General features: G+C 38.6%; 1 protein-coding gene across 1 annotated transcript in view; it reads left to right on the forward strand.

Moving 5' to 3' along the window:
* NYAP2 (neuronal tyrosine-phosphorylated phosphoinositide-3-kinase adaptor 2) overlaps positions 1-12247 on the forward strand; it is an 89852-nt gene extending 77605 nt beyond the window's left edge. Inside the window, exons 4-6 of the mRNA XM_069973886.1 lie at positions 2168-2383; positions 4505-4608; positions 12020-12247. Coding sequence (XP_069829987.1) covers positions 2168-2383; positions 4505-4608; positions 12020-12247 — 548 coding nt within the window. The remainder of the gene's footprint in view (positions 1-2167; positions 2384-4504; positions 4609-12019) is intronic.
* The last annotated feature ends 5706 nt before the right edge of the window (positions 12248-17953 follow it).

The following is a 17953-nucleotide window of genomic DNA, read 5'->3' on the forward strand; positions in this document are numbered from 1 at the left end:
AGCCCCTTTTACACTGGCTAAATATCAGGCAAATGAATGTCCCTTGGAGCTCGTTCCCGATAATCAGCCTGTATAAAAAGCCAGTGATTAGCTGACGAACAAGTAAATGTTCATCTGTTGATCGTGCCGCAATTTAAATTATTTGCACATTGAAATGTGTAAACAGCTGACATGCGGCCAATAATGATAGATTTAAATGGCCATATGAATGATCCAGCAACCATTTGTGTGACTTCACCGCACTATTGGTCGAAGGCTCAGCAAATGAGTGTCAATCACTGAAATGAGAATTCTATGTAAAAGGGCCCGGAAAACTTGACCAACAGGTCTAGTTGGGAGTTTCAAAGGCAAGAACAATAATCTATGCAATACCAGACCTGTCTGTCAAAATGAAAAGGAGAGTTTGGGCCGTGGCACTTGACTGGCATGGCCACACCCAGAGAGCAACGGTCTGGAGGAATCTGTTTGAATGAACTCTGAATGAGACTGAGACATTAGAATGAGACATTAGGAATGTTTGCTAAAGCTCTTCATTCAGAACCCCCATTGCAGCTTTTGTCACACTTGTACGTCGGCCACTTTGCACCATACATTCGGCAACAGAGTTTTTGTTATAAACATAAATCACAACACAAGTGTGATTACAGCCTTTTTTTTTTTAAATTCTTTTTGCTTTCACCCAGCTTTATAGGGCTATACTCAAGAGCAATCCCTTTAATAGAAAAAGGGCTATATTATGAGACTGTAGAGAGATATTGAAGTCATTGGTTTAGCTAAAGTATTTACTGCAATATTTTACAAATGACTCTACTCGTGTGATTCATCTCCTTGTCTCTATATTGAAATGAAAAATGGTTTAAAAAACGTAACCAACCGCTATTACAGTATGAGACATCACTTACTGTCTCACAGTGCACAACACGCACCGCTACCAACAGAGCAGGCGCTACAGTAATAGATCTGATTATTCAAACCTGCAAAGCTTAATACTTTATGTAAAGCTAGAAGTGAAGTTTTGATGGCTATGCAAAGTATTAGAACAATATTTGCTTTCTCATCATATGGGACTTTTTTCTTTATTGCAAACATGAAATTAGTCTCAAATTTACATTGATCTTTCAAGTAGCAATACGAGCAAAACATACAAAGTGTTTTACCAAGCTGGCCAGCTTTCAGTGTTACAAGGCCCAATGAACACAAAAACATTGGCCCTACAAGGAGTGACTTTGACAAACATTCATTTTTAAGACAGAAATGGTGATTACCTTTCTAAATTCCAGTTAATGTAGTAAAAAGTGAGTATAAAATCCCACATCTTTTATTCCATATTCATACAGCCATAGTTAAAGAGGTACTCCGGGCTGGGGTTATTTTTATTGTATGGCTGGGGAAGGGGTGGATATAGAGGCCGCCGGTCACTTACCACTTGCCGTCTCAAGACAGCTCAGCCATTCAGCAGGGTCCTGCCTTGACCTCTGAATGGCTGAGCTGCCTTGAGCTCAGACCAGGAAGCAGCAGCTGAACGGGAGAACGGGGCGGCGCGATCCAGGACCCGGCGCTGGAATCGGGAGGTAAGTGACCGGCGGCCTCTATATCCACCCCTTCCCGGCCATACAATAAGAATGCCCCAGCCCGGAGTACCCCTTTAAAGAGGTATTTGCATCCCAAAAAGAGATGGTATATTGTGTCTGTCACCTTCTGTTTTTTTAAGTGCACCGTAACACCCTCACCGCAACACCTGGCACTCTCTGTGCAGGGCCAGTACAGCACTGGTCTATTTAATTGAACAGGACAGGCTGCAGTTTTCTGTACAGTCAGGAGAGACGCTGTGCAAAGAAAAACTATAAAAGGGCCACAGACATTGGCGCTATAGTGAAATATTTATTACTGGATGTCAGATAACCAGATTCTACATACTTTCTTGCAGAGTGTATTTTATATCTATGTACATCTTCATATACACTAACTTAAATCATTTCATCTGTTGATACAGTATACACTAGCTATTTATTAAAGTCGATCTTTTTGGTGTAAATTTTTTTTTAAAAACGTATGAAAAAACGTTAGACAGTAGTATTTGGGTAAAATATGTCCCTTTTTAACAATGCAACATATATGCCTGTAGCTGTATACAGTGCATTTTAATTTCTTTGTTTCTCAATTCTAGAACCCTCTGATGAAATGAAAGTGAGAAGTCACAGTACAGAACCTTTACCAAAGTTGGAAAACAAAGAGCGATCTGGTCACCACCATTCATCACCCTCCTCCAGAGAGTCATTCAAATCTCAGGAATGGGATGGAACTCCGGGCACCACACATGTTTCCAGTAGACTTGGAAGATCATCTGTAAGCCCTACAATGTTAGCAGGAAATAACAGCTCAGGTAAGAGAGCAGAAGGCAAAAGGAGAGATAGATATATAAATCATTTATGAAATGATATAGGGTTCTTAGGAAATTCTATAAAAGTTTATTGATAGGATACCAGTCTTAAATGGAATGCCTTGTGTGCTTACTCCATGTATACCCTGGCTCTGTTATTCTTCCACCCCCAAGTGTCCAGTAGGAGACCAGTAGTTGGGATAAATGCTATTTTTGAAGATAAAGAGTAAATACTTGGGGGTACGCAGAGTTCTTTACAGAGGACAGATAGCTACTGTAGGTGGCATCCTCCAACATCCTCCAATACTGAGCCCCTTACAGAATCTACCAGGGAATCAAAATTACAATTTGATTTCAATCAAATGTCTAAAACAGTGCTAGCCCCAGTTCTCTTGGACCATGTTCTATTTTCTAATCTGTTTCTATCTGACATGTTGCTTAAACATGTTGGTACATGATTTACAGCAAGCCTCAAAAACAGCAGCAGTTTGTAGATACAGGATGGAATTGCATATTACCATAAAGCAGTAGTGTGGTACAACAGGATAGAATAAAGCAGCAGGGCTGCTGTCAGAGGTCTGTGTGGTCACATGACAGCAATGGGGAAAGGGTGTGTGTTAAGCACGGACCAATCAGGAAGTGAGAATTACAGAGCTGTGCAGGAGGACAGTGACAGAATTTTTTTTTTACAGCTGTGTGAATGGCTGAGTTTAAGTGCAGACACATTATGGAGAGGATGGGAAACACAAGGGATGACAGAGACTGCAGGGAGCATAAAGGAATGAGCAGGACATATGTGAGGAATAGCAGCACTCTTTGTCCAAGGAGAGAAGGGTTACAGCTATAAAAAGATTACCCACACAGTCCTGTCCCCTGATGCAAGCCCCAGCCTGAAGTGGATCTACTGTGATTTAATAGGTGAGGGAGACTTCTTAGGTCAGAGTACAGTGCTGTAGACCCCGCTGTGCAGACAGTTCCCTCCCCGGCTCCCCTTCCAACCCAGTAAAGGGAGCTCTTAAACCAAAGCAATGCTCTTAAACCAAGTTGCTCTTAAACCGAGGTACCACTGTAAAAGCGAAATGTCCCAAAAATACAGTAAGCATAAAAATGTAACTTAAACAATAGGTCAATATCTGACTATTCCCTTTAAAGGGCAATTCCGGCGGGGTTTTTTTAAGCTTATTTAACACACATTACAAAGTTATATAACTGGCACTGATTCCCCCCCGCCCCGGAAGTTAAATAAAATATACATACCTGATTACGGTCTACCCCGTCCTCATCTCCCGGGCGCCATTTTGTGACGATGTCGTCACAGCAGGGGGCGGGCCTGGTCTTCATCCTCTTTGGTGTCTTCTGTTGAGGTGAATGGGACATGAAAAGGCTGCTGGTGCACTTGCACACCAGCAGCCTTTTCATTGACTGGACCGCATCACATGGCTCCCAGCTTACTCAGCCCTGATTGGCTGAGCTTGCTGGAAGCCATGTGATGCACTCCAGCCAATGAAAAGGCTGCTGGTGCGCATGCGCACCGGCAGCCTTTTCTCTCCCATTCACTTCACACAGACCCGGAAGTGAGGGAGTTCTGAAGACCGGGGCCGGAGGTGACGGAGTTGCGGGCGGTGGGGGATTTAAGTGCAGATCGTCACTGGAGGGATGGTGAGTATGATCTGTGTGTGTGTGTATGTGGGTTTTTTTTTCCGTCCTGCCGGAGTTGACCTTGCAGAACTGTGGTTTTTTTTTTTTTTTACAATTTTGTTCCAGAAACTTTTTTTGTTTTTGTTTTGCAGTACGTTTTACGATAAAATGAAGGATGTCATTAAAGGCCCAAAAAACAACAACAAAAAAACTTATATGGCTCATTATATGGCAAAATATAAAAGTTATGATTTTTTTAATGTGAGGAGTTACAAATTTTCCAAGAATCTTGTATGGGGGAAGGGGATAAACCTTAATGATATGGCTTAGTCCCTAGGGACAAGTTTTTTTTAGTAAGACCATGATTTCCCTGGTATCACTACAGTACAACAATGCTTAGAGCTGTCCTAACCAGGGCCTGAGAACACTGGTTTGGTGGACACTACTTTTATTATATTTATGTGAATGATTTTATTTTCTTTGCAGAAATGAAAATAAGCTGCAAATTAGGTCGATCTGCTTCCACGTCAGGTGTGCCTCCTCCTTCAGTTACTCCCCTCAGGCAAGCCAATGAGCAACAACACAGCCAGGTACCACCGTTACCCAATAGTGAATGACGTCATGTGATTCAACATGCCAAATACTTTCCACTTCTTTGTCTGTCATCTGTTGCCGTCAGCTCTGTGTGTCTGTCTTCGTATGGTCCACTCTCTGTCTACCATTAGTCAACAAAGTCATCCGCCGCTCTGTTCACGGAGGAGCTTTGTGTGTTACTCTTTCCTATACAGTAGCTCTATGTTGATTGGGGTTTTACTCATTCTGTAATTTTATTGTAACATTTTACTATTTGTACTTTAATTATTTTTTATTTTTTTTACACTTTGTGCACATTTCTACTGTTGTAGTTTGATAAATTTCACGAGCCCTGTTTATGTGTATAGATGACTGTCTTGTCTGCCTCAACAAAATCCATTGTTAATGATTTGTACATGCATTTTAACATTCTCCCTTCTGTATTGTAAGATATGTGACAGTTTTTTGCATTTACAGTAATCTGGTCTTGGTGCATGTTTATAATACATCTGAAGTGTCACTGTCTATACACAATACTTGCACAGCCATCGTTCTCATCTCAGTGGCAGCTACACAATTCAGTCCCTGTAACGTTGAAGATATATTAGAAGTAATACAATGAAAAATATTGTTGTATATTGTATAATAGACATTATCCTCTTTATGTGCCAGAGAGCTCTGTAAATCGTCTGGAGCTGCAGATCTCCCTGGCAGATAGGGGGCTGTACTGAGCCCATTCTATTGCCAAAAACGTAAGAATTACATGTAAGTGTTTGTGCATGAAAAGCCATATCTATATTATCTTGAAAAGATAAATAAAAGCTGCATCAAAAGACTTTATCACACTTGTGTTGTGCCGATATCTTGTTCTTTTCAATGCATGATTCAGTGTGTCACTATTGTATTACTTTACCAAACTAACCACGAGTTAGAAGCTGGTAAACGCTTCCCATTAGATTTGTTGTTCTGTCTTTCACTGTCTACGTCATTGATGGGGAAATTCAGCCCTCCAACTGTTGAAAAACAACAATTTCCATCATGCTTGGACAACCAAAACTTTAGCTTTACTTTTGCAACAGTTGGAGGGCTGAAGGTTCCCCATCCCAGGTCTACATGGTTCAGATACATCTGTCCAACACATTCTGGTGTCCCATGTGCCTAATGCAAGTGCCGTAACTGTAAGCAAGTCCATAGCTAAGAATCATCATTAAATATGTCAAGTAATTTTTTTTTATTATAGCAAGTTTTTGTAAAGCTGAGTAACAAACAATCGGGTTGCCATTACCATTTACAAGGGTTGTACCAAACTACTGTACAATGATCACTCACAGAATTACACCTTGTGTGTCCCTTATTGGCTTAGGAAATGTTGGTCGGGTTAAAGTTGACTAGGGATTTAGACTCTCAGCTGTTTCTATTAGGTACACATTCTACTATTAACAATACTTTAAGTTTTCTAAAATTACGAGGACAAGGAAATACCGAGCACGCAATGATTTCACGTCTTCATAGATGACTATACTGTGATAATACTTGGGTATAGATACTAGAGCCCAATAACAGCCATACTGTCATAATACCAAGGAGCAATAACAAAATTAACTTGCGATTAAGATTAGGAAAAAAATTACATAAAAAGTTCCTTTTTTATTTTAATAAAATAAAAAACGTGTGTGAAAGAAAACGTATTGCTCTTAGACTTAAGCTAGTAGAGTCAAGATGAGTGGTACCAGAGTCAGTCAGCATCCTGTGACAAGGAATATGTATACAGTATATCTTATGGGTTGGCTAGGATCCCATACTGGAAGGCTCTTTGCTGAACTGCAGTCTAAGGAAGACATTTATCACACATGAGATTACTGAGCACTGCTAGAGAAATGTAAATCACTAGACTTTGTTCTATGACAATGCAGAGAATTCTAAGAGAAGTACTGCAGACACGTTTATATAAAAAACTGTGGCTGTAGACAGGCGTTAACATATGCTATACCACAAGATCAGTGCAGATTAAAAAAGTACATAGAGTTGGATGTTTACTAACTACTGTACTATGTTGTATCATTTAGTAGTTAAAATGATGTATTAAAGACACAATATCAACAATTAAATGGGAGCAGGCTTTTTCTCTTTTGCCGTGTTCAAGCCTTAGAAATGTTAGTAGAAATGGTCCACAGTCTCTGCTTTACTAAAGGTATTCATATACATGTAGTACTCAGTCTTTCTATCTCTGTCTCTGTAACACCCTCTGTGGGGTTCAAACAAGTGTAACTTTAGGTCTAGCGGCCATGGGGATGACTAGGCCCGGCCTAAACCCCTTGCATGTCCTAGACTTGCGATACAGCACATGGACAAGAAGTCTTGATCCTTTTTTTCCCCCTCTGTGTTCCTCTAAGTAGTGGACAATGCATGACCAGAGTAAATCTAGCACTTTACAGAGGCTCTCATCTAGAAGCATACCTAGGATGTCTAGGCCTACACTAACAGAGAGGTAGATGTGCTGCCCCACTCACTATTTCATTCTCTCTCTCTATTCTGGTTCTAACAGGTTTTCCTCTCACTTTGAACAGAGAGAAAGGTTGGACTTGAGAAAGGATCTCCATGGGGTTAGTGTATTTAAAGGAGAAGTCCGGTGAAAATTGTTTGTATTGTATTGCCCCCTTAAAAGTTATACAAATTACCAATATACACTTATTACAGGAAATGCTTATAAAGTGCTTTTTTACCCGCACTTACTACTGCATCAAGGCTTCACTTCCTGGATAACATGGTGATGTCACGACCCGACTCCCAGAGCTGTGCGGGCTGTGGCTGCTGGAGAGGATGATGGTAGAGGGATGCTCAGTGTCCCTCCAGTGCCCTGTGTCCCTCAGTGTCCCCTGCCATCATCCTCTCCAGCAGCCACAGCCCGCACAGCTCTGGGAGTGGTGATTTGTCTAACTTTTGTGGGGCTATACAATACTTTAATAAAACATTTCTTCGGACTTCTCCTTTAAGGGTTCACTTGCTTGCAGTCTAAAATGTATATACAGGTATATAGAAAGTATAGGGGTATTTAGAAATAAATTAATAGTGCGAACCAATAAACTATACAATACCGTGAAGTAGGAAAGTGCAAGTACATTAGTTTTCTAAATCTTAAACTGTACATGTGCAAGATGAAGTGATGTAACTGGTTAAATTTTTTAATATGTTGGTTAACATCATTCTTTACTGTAACATGTATTGTACATTGCTGCTAATCTAAGAAAAAAATTATGGTTTATCTTTATGGTTTAGTTAACTACTTGCTCCACTGGAATACTGTGTTTATAGCGCATATAGTGTAGCTATTATAAGAAACTATTATGGATGGGTATGCATAATGTGGAACATAGAGAGTAGAAGGGCCATGGTCATAGTGTCAAACATTACTAAGTATTAATATTAACCCATGGCTGGCATCATGCTGCCCAAGTGCCCCACCTATCTTAATACCAGGCATCTAATCTTATTTTAACTAACTGACTGCTGTTCCAGCATCCTATAAGCCTGATAATGAGACACAATCATTACGGAGAAAACCTGAAGACTGTTTCCAAAGTATCTATGAAACTGCAATCTTCTGGTTCACCCTGGAAGCACATACTAGCTTAGTGTATGTGCACTGTTTGGCTATGTTTACACAACTTCATAAAAAGAGAAAAGGTGGCCCTTATTTCTATTTAAAAAAGACATCTGTTATTGCCGCAATATGATTAACTTCAATGAAATGCAATGCATTGAAGTCTACAGTTGATCGAACCTTGGGAAATCCTAGGTTCTATCGAACTCGGACATTCACAAACCTACCGCAATTGATTGCTGATGCCTTCCCGGTCTGTGGGGAATCAGGAGACTGCCCGGGTACCGCCTGGAATTCTGGGATTCAGCCTAGGTAATAGGTTGAATCCCAGAATTCCAGGCAGTACCCGGGCAGTCTCCTCCTTCCCAACAGATCAGGAAGGCTTCAGCAATCAAATGTGGTAGGTTTGTGAATGTTCGTGTTCGATCAAACCTAGGATTTCCCAAGGTTCGATCAACTCTATTAAAGTCAACGGAATGATAGGCGTCCAATGCACACAGTGTATAAAATGCTGGGCGGCCAAACAGCAATATGACGGACATCATTGTAAACTCAAAAGGACGGGAGAACTTTTTTCTTTTCAAAAACAGAGAGAAAAAAACATTGTGTGAACATAGCCTTGCATTGCAACAACACAGCCATAGTGTAGAGAGGAAACCAGGAGGTGATCGGATCCATGGGAGAGAAGAAGTATATAGGGATATATGTTATTTTTAATACCAACAGCCCATTTGTTCTCCTCTACATATATGTATGTGATGCACATCTGATTTTATCAACTTTGCTTCAAGAAACAATCCCTATAAAAATATTAGATCATGCACAGTTACCCGTCAACCATTTTGCTTCCCAACTATTAGGAACCCATAGTTTACTGAAGACAATAATTTTTTTTGTTTCTAATTGAGTCATTTATCTGATGGTGTTTTTAGATTTATCGGTATAAGTAAAATGTGTTTCTGATCCTGACTCATTCATATTCATATCAAATCCCCAAATAGTTTCATGTTCAGTATTATCACTAGTTATTTCTGATCTTTTGAAATTCTTTAACTTATTGAACAACAGACCCTGCAATGTTATAATCCTAATACACAGATGTGTCCTTATTTAACCCCTTCATGTCCACAATCTGTATATATATATACAATCCTACCGATGATGCCCCGTGCAGTATTCAGTGGAAGCACTTGCACACATGAGTGTTCCAGAAGCTGGACATAATGATAGGCAGACACCATCATGGTGATCGTGGCATTAGCAGCGTTTAAGGGAGTCAGTGACAGGGGCAGTACCTGTCACTGACTGATTGGGACTGTGGGGGTCCTGATCACTTTCTCTGACAGCCGGGGATATATTACTTACCTCCATCCTGTCCAATCTTTAGGATCAGCTGTGACTACAAGTGTTCTGGAGAGAAAATCCTCATGACAGGTACCCGTTAACTCCTACCAGAGATATGATGTATGAGTTTGGCTTGCCATTGATGCAACACAAGTGAAAGGTGGTGTTTGGTTGTCACAGCAGCCAGGAGCCTCTGTAGCTGTCATGTTAGATATACTATTACAGCCTGCCATAAACAGGGGGAGACTGCAGTACACTGTAACACATTCGCATCATGGATTTACTACTTGTACAAGTCCTCTAGGACAGAGCTTCTCAAACTTTTTCTACTGGAGCCTCACCAAACAGACCAAGGCAATGTCGGGGCCTCGCCAGACTGACCAAGAGGGAGCCTGGGCCTCGCCATCTGTGGTGAAAGTCCATTTAAAAGCTGAAATTTTGCTAGGGCTACCATTCACATGTCTCCTAGGCTCTATATGCTAATAAAGAAAGTACAAAATAAATTAATAATGTTGCTAAAATGGAGATATTTGCAAACAGCAAAAGGACTGTGCAGATCATAGTTACTTTGTGAAAACTGGCTCCTCAGTTGGGCCTCACCAACAACTAGGGTGCTCCTCACTGGTGAGGCCCGCCTCACAGTTTGAGAAGCACTGCTCTAGGAGGACTAAAAGACTATAAAAAATTATATAAACTCCCCTCCATCCCCAGTTAAAATGTAATCAACCAACTTTTTCCATTTTATTTAAAATAAATCTTAAAAAACAAACAAAAACAAACTAACAGAACTGGTATTGCTGTATGAAGGAATATCAAAACTACAGTTATCAAAAAATATAATGCTTTATATCCCTCACAGTGAATGCCATAAAAATACCCAGTACTAAAACTGAATTTTTTCACACATAAATAATGAGCGACCAAAAATTCACATTTCTCCAAAATTGATAGTTTTTTATTTTTTTATTTTACCCAAGTATTATTAATTTTTTTTTTTTTTAGTTTTGCAGTACATTTTATGCTGAAGGGAAATTGAGTTTAGAATGACAGGGGAAGGGAATATAAGTTACATTTTAAAGTTAATTATAAGTTAAAAATGTAAGCTTTTTCTTTTTTAAACCAGAGGGTGTGAAACTGTGGCCCTTCAGCTACAATTCCCATCATGTCTGGGCAGCTTTTTGCTGGAGGGCCATGAGTTTGACACCCCTGGTTTAAACTGCCAAAACCAATAAAATACATAAATAAAAGTCACTTGGTACATACAATTCAGCTCTGAAAGCCATTAGCAAGAACTAGGAATCAAGAGGAGACAGTCTCCTGTCTTACTGGTTAGCCATAGTACTATCTGGAATAGAATAAAATCAAAGGTAACAAAAAAGCTTGTGGCTATACTAATAGTTTGGGTTGGAGCTGTGTACTGTCCGTTTGGTGCAGTTGTATATAAAAATACAGTATATTAAAATGTCTCCATCCTTAAAAACCCTGTATTTCTTTTTACTAAGACTAGAGTACCACCTAGTGGCAGTACCGGAAGTTGCATTAGACATGAACCAAACACCTGCATAATGAGTTTTCAGTAGCTAAATAAAATGTACATCACATTTTAGATACACAGGAAGTACATTTACATTTTTTGCCATTTCAGTAGCTATAGCCATTAATCCTCCTGGTGTATGTTGTACAGAAAATTTTCTGGTCTAACTACTATATTTATTGTAAGCAGAATTGGTTTCAATCTCTACTCCCATAGCAAGTATGACAGACTCCCAACTCTCCCTTAGTGACCAAGAAGAGACTTTTATAAGCACTCTGGCCAATATTGTAAACAACAGCCGTACAGTCTCCTGCCCTTTACTGTTCATGCAGATGAACAAAGGCAAGGCAAAAACAGGAAGCTGAACACAAGGCGTGGTATTCAGCTTCCTATAGCAGGTAGCAGGGACAACTTAGGAGCCTAAAGAGGTGAGTAATGTGATAGACCCCAGGAATGGAAACCAAACCTGCATCGCCACAGTTGCCACATTAACCCCTAAGAATATTATGTTAAATTGTACTACCTTAGAGATGTTTTTTTTTTTTTTTGTCATTAATTTGTATCAGACCACTAGATGCATTCCAAATTTACCCGACCAACACTAATAGTATAACTAGTATACACAGTTTTCTTGGTTTAAAAAATCTGTGGCCCTCCAAGATTAATTATTACTATTTGAATGTTGTATGCTGTATTTATCAATGCCACCCAGTTAAAAAAAAAAAAAAAAAAAAGTGGTCGTCAGGGGGTGAGGGGTGTTTAAATAGCTGTACTGTCATACCCTGAGGTGCCACACTCACTGGCTAACATGGCTTAGAGGGGACATTGGTTATCACTGTCGAAACATTGGACATTAAAGCAAAAAAGAAAAGATGTAGAGTATCCCAGTCTTAACTTTATTTTCAGAATTTCATTATTAAACAATATTTCATGTGACTCTGTTTGACAGATGACACCTATGCAGTGGCTTTATGGTGACCACACAATGATGGAAATGATTGAGAGAAAACGTACTCTGTGCAAGGAGATTAAAGCAAGACAAAAAAACGAGAAGGGACTATGTAAGCAAGAAAGTATGCCTATCCTACCCAGCTGGAAAAAAAGCAATGGCTCAAAGAAGTATAGCCCTCCGCCCTATTCCAAACAGCAAACTGTCTTCTGGGACACAGCTATATGACACAGTCTAAAGATTTCTTCACTTGCTAATATGGTTTCAATTGCACAGGTTGCAATGTTCAAGAAGAAGAGCAGTTGCATTCCAAGTGTAGGGGACATTGAAGTACTTGGTGCCAATGTTCATCGTTTGCAAATCAAAGAAGATCGATCTACTTACAGTACTTCATGGCGCAGATATTTATCGAGATTTTTTTAAAGGATGTAAACAAAAAAAAAATATTTAATGTATATAACGAATCAGTTTATGAAGAAAAGGCAAATACATTGTTAGAAAAGAAATATTAAAATTTACAAATAATTTTGATATTTTGTGTAACGTACTGACCGTACTGTTGGTTTATTATCTATTTTATGTAATATTTTATTGTTGCTTTGGGGTTTTTACTAAGGCATGCATTTTTTTTCTTTATATAAGATGTTTATATTAGCTACTATAATTACTTATATTTATTTGTTTACAGAATGAGAGACAGGAGGAGTACAGGCTAAAATATTAATGTGTAGCTTTCCCATGTTATATTTTCAATGGTTATTGTTAGGGAGGGATTATCTTAAAGGGCATACTACCCACATAGTGTCATGTTATGTTTTTGTCAGTCTACTGCTATGTTTTCCTTGTTGAGTGCTTCTTATCATTTCAACAAAGATTTTTATTGTCATTTGCCAATGCCAATAACCACAACTTGACCCTTTTAAAGGCATGTCTAAGGATGATGACCTCTCTTGAAATGTAAGTCCTTTGAACAATTGTTTCCTGTTTAATCTAAATATAATCCACATAAAAGTAGACAACGTTGCAGATACTTTCTATTACCAGTTGTATGCAGATCCCAGGTCATATCCCAGATCCCAGGTCATATCCCAGGTCGTATTCCAGTCACAGAGTTGTTTTATATTCTAAGCTAACATCTTCTGGCAACCTTGCTGGTTCAGTATCAGTACAGAGCAAGTTCTGGTATTTTATATTCTGATAGATGCTGTCTCTTAGGCCTCTGTACACCAATCTGATGTTTGAAAAACGTATTGCATTATAGGTGCTGAGCAAAAGACTGTTTATAGTTATACTTTCCCAAATTTAAGCAATGTATTCATGGAATTTTAGAACCCTGTATTGTGCCATTTCTCTGTTTTACTCCCTAGAAATGTATAAATAAAATGACAACTGGGTGTTACCAATTAACACCCAATTGTCAATTTATTCATAAATTTATCGGAGGACTGCCTGAAGAAATGGAAAACTCTAAGAGTTCTAAGAAAATCTAATCCAATAAATATAAATACACATAATGACAGGTCCTCTTTAAATTATATACAGTACATATAGGAAACATTTTGAAATCTGGTTAACTCTAGTAGGAGACCCCTCACTGTGAAGGAAAAAAAAATAGCATTGCTCAGTAAAACTTTGTGATGCCTTTAATAATGTATGCATAACAAAGCACTGTTTTGGGATCCAAAGCTTTGCCGCTATTATGTGCTTTTTTTCTGGGTCTCTCTATTTAAGTTATATTATATGTATTGTTATGTTTCATGGTCAGTACCAACATGTCACTATCATCATAGTTGAAAGAAATTCTGTATAAATGTCAACTACTTATAGAAGTCATCACACCTCTAACTAAAAGGTTGCCCATGTAACTTATTAGAAATAATCTTGTGAACAGTAATAGTCTGTAGGGGCTCAGATATGTTAGCGTCATCCCTAACTGCAATATATGCAGTAATATTACTAAGAGTTTTCTAGCTAACCAGCTCGTACAAGATTTAGTGATTGCCTATTTGTACATATCCATTATAACTGCCCCCTACATAAAGAAGGTCCCAAATAAGCCATGATTTTTCATGACTCGGCTCTAATATTCAGATATAGGTATATAGTCATCTTTATACTGGTATTATGGTATCAGCAAGTAAAGGTTGTTCATTTATGCAAAAGTTATACAATTTTCCTAGTATCATTCTTGTTTTGTTTTCTCAAGATCACTGCTTGTAGTCATTGAATTACAACCTCCTATATTTACATCCAGGGGGCAGTTATAGTTCTGATCATGTGATTAAGCACACAGCTGAGGCTTCAGTTGTTAGATTTTCAATGTTAAGCTTACAACTTTCCTTATTAAAGGAAATACATTTTTTTTTATAATGGTGTACAGGCTTGTGCTTAAAAAAAAAAACATAGTCACCCACCTCACTCCCCTGCCACCAGCAGTATCACGCTCCAGTTTTGCGGCTGAATGCTTCCAGGTTCAGGGTCAGTCCGTGGTATTGCTCACTCACCTGATTAGTGGCTGCAGCAGTGTCTCACCTCAGCTACAGATTGGCTCAGCAAGCAAAATACCGCACACCAATCCCGAACCCATAAGCACTGCACAGTGTAACTGGAAGCTCCATGATAGCAGGAGAAAGGAGGGCGAGTATTTATTTAGTTTTTAACCACCTGACTGGGCACTAATATAGTCTCTCCATAATGCCACTTTAATAAAATATCACGTTAACAGTGCGATTAGTGTGGTTGGCTGTCATGTATAAGGGTAGAGATACTGGTAAACAAGATTAACATGTTGCCATGCTATGAGATATTAAATGCCTCCATAAAGGAAAACAGTTAACAATTTCCCAAGATCCATCATTTGGAAGTGTCCACTGCCCACAGAAGCATCTTGTATTGGCAGGTGAATGTTACCTACAGAATGGTAACATCACACTAGTAACATTGTATTATTTATTGTTTATTTTATTTTATTGTGGTTGTTATTAGGTATTTGATACGTTTAATTTTTTGTTTTTTATTGTCTTTAATATGGGGCTACCACTTTTTTGATAACTTTATTACCTTTCAAAGTAAAATTATTGTCTATGTCAAGTGTCGTCTCCTATTTTTACCTAACATTAAACAGTTATTATATGATACCAAGATCAATGCCCCCCAAACATTCTGAAGGAATAAGGATCATCCTTCAGGAATCCTTATACAGCCTACTTTGGGCTCGAATGTCCATCTAAAACTAATTGCAGTATAAAACTGTTTTCAGTTCAGTATGTTGTGTACTTTGTAACATAAAGAAAAAAATGTTTTCACCCTTTTTAGGCTTGCTTGTTTTGGCTGTATTTTTAGATGGTCGTCATTTTGAGATGAAAATATGGCTGCATTTTTGCTTCAAACTGATCCGTTGTGTTAGCAAAGCCTTAAAAGGGTTATCCAGTGCTACAAAAACATGGCCATTTTCTTCCAGAGACAACACCACTCTTGTCTCCAGCTTGGTTGGGGTTTTTCTGCTCAGTTCCATTGAAGTGAATGGAGCTTAATTGCAAACCGCACCTGAACTGGAGACAAGAGGTGTGTTCTCTGAAAGAAAGTGGCCATGTTTTTGTAGTACTGGATAACCCCTTTAAAGTACCGTGTGGGTTTAACTGGAAATAAAAACGTGATGTGAACCTAGCAATAAATATACTAGACTTCAACAAAATTATTTTAGGCTATGTTCCTACAACGTCTTTATTTGGCAGTTTTACAACCACCTTTTGGGATGACCATCATTTTGGTGCCAAAACACAGGTAAATCTGCTAATTACATAAGGCGGCTGAAAAATGGCCAAAAAAAGACATTGTGTGAACATAGCCTTAGCTTGGAGACAGACTTTGGTCAATTTGGTTCTCACCAGTTGTGGGGTAATTTGAAACTCTTGGGCCCCAGTGCCCCATAATCATGACTTTTGTTTAGAGTACTAGTATTCACTGATGTAGCTGACGTGAGGTTAAACCCTCTTAGGTACCCAGGCCTGGGTGCAACTGCAACCTGTCTAAAATAATGTCTCTGCTTCCATTATCCTTAACCACAAACAAGAATAGAACCCAAAAGAGGCAATAAGATCATTCAGAAAACTCCTTTTTGGAATTTTTGTATTTTCCTCTTCTGGGATGTGTTCTTATTGATGTAGAGATAAGTGGAGGGGGGGGGGGGTCATTCCATGACTACCAAGATCTGAGCCTAACACTAAATTTGGTGCAAACACTTATTACTGAATGAATTCTATGTGCCTATGTGTCCTTATCCCAAGCTCAAAATGATGTTTTGTTAATGTGAATGTGCAATATTAGGAGGTTAGGTGTTTCCCACAGTATTATAAAGCACTTATATATGTCTAAACTTTTTGTGGTATTGTGTTTTTTAAGACATGCGAGATTTGTAATGATATATAATAAAAGTCCTATAACTATAGCCTTGTGAATAAACCCTTATGTTAGAGGAACAGTCCAGGCAAAACTGATGCACTGATACAGGGGTATCTCTCTTTTGTTTTGTTTAGTCCCTGTGTCAAACACCATCCATTCATGCTCTGCACTAAGCTTAAAACACTATATAAGTTCTGTGTGGAGTGTTCCTTTAAGGACCAAATAACGAATATTTGAACATTTGATACCATTTTACTATAATATACTTTCCTTTAAATGTTATAAAGGCACATTGGTTTATATGTTTAGTGTAACATTCCAGCTAGATAGGGTGCGTATGGCATTCTTGTCTAGAATTATGCTGATAATATATTGCACAATGTATCAAACAGAAGATCGGAGTGTTTTTTTGTTCATGTAGACTGTAAATTGTTCTGCTGGGGATGTTGCTTATAAAAGTATAGCTTCCTTAGCCTTTAAAAGAGGAGGTACTGTAAGGAATAAACTGACTTTACTGCGCACAATGCAAATCCTTGCCTCCAGTTGCAGAACTGTATAACATATGGTTGTGCACATATCTCCGAGTTCCTACCTCCATCTGATCCATAGCATAGTTGTGTATAATATCAGACTATTACTACAGATACAAGTCCTCTTTAAACCTAAATGCCCCAGGTAATAGCTTTCTAGCTCAGGTGGTCTTTTGTTTCCTGTAACAGATCTTAATGGTATACCAGTCCCCATCAGTCAGGATATCTGTACTATAGCCATTGCATATGCTAAATGAAAATCAATGGGTTAATCCTTTAGGCTATTTTCCCACAATGGGAAAATGGAAAATGTCTTTCATCATTTTAGTCTATTGGACGGCTATTAGTAATGACAGGCGGCAGTCATTTTCCCGTAGTGTGAACATAGCCTGAAGGTGTCTGCTTTAAATGATCTATTTTAAAGTATTGTAGTATCTGGAGGAACCCCATCCACAACCTCCACTATTAGCCCTATGATTTTAATAAGAAATGTGTAATGTTTGATTTCTCCTGTGCTGGCACTGCAGACTATCTAGGTATGTTTTTATACAATTGACCATCTTGGTGATGGATTTGTGAGAATTACCAAGGGAACAGACTACAAACACAGTTGTTTCAAAATTTCCTCTATTGTTTAATATTAAACTGTATTTACTTTTTATGTTTAAATTTTGTAGGTGACCCCATCTATTAAACATAAGCAATGTCGCCAACCTATTGAGGGCCATGTGCATTGTGATTTCAATGTCTATGATCTTAGCAAGGGCTTTACTAAAATCTACTCTGCCTCCAATAGACTTTTATGGGGCATTACTTTACTGTGGTATGCCTCCGATTTGATACATTTTTTTCCGTTCATATTCCTTATAAATTGTCGTGTATTCCATAACATATTGTATTACAGAGGTACATAAATCCACGCAACCCCTAACTTGTATGCATAGATCAGTACACCCATGTGGCAGCACACTGTATAAATTACACTGTACCTAGCTATGAGGAA

The sequence above is a fragment of the Dendropsophus ebraccatus genome, chromosome 6 (genome assembly GCF_027789765.1).
Source record: "Dendropsophus ebraccatus isolate aDenEbr1 chromosome 6, aDenEbr1.pat, whole genome shotgun sequence".
Lineage (NCBI taxonomy): Eukaryota > Metazoa > Chordata > Amphibia > Anura > Hylidae > Dendropsophus > Dendropsophus ebraccatus.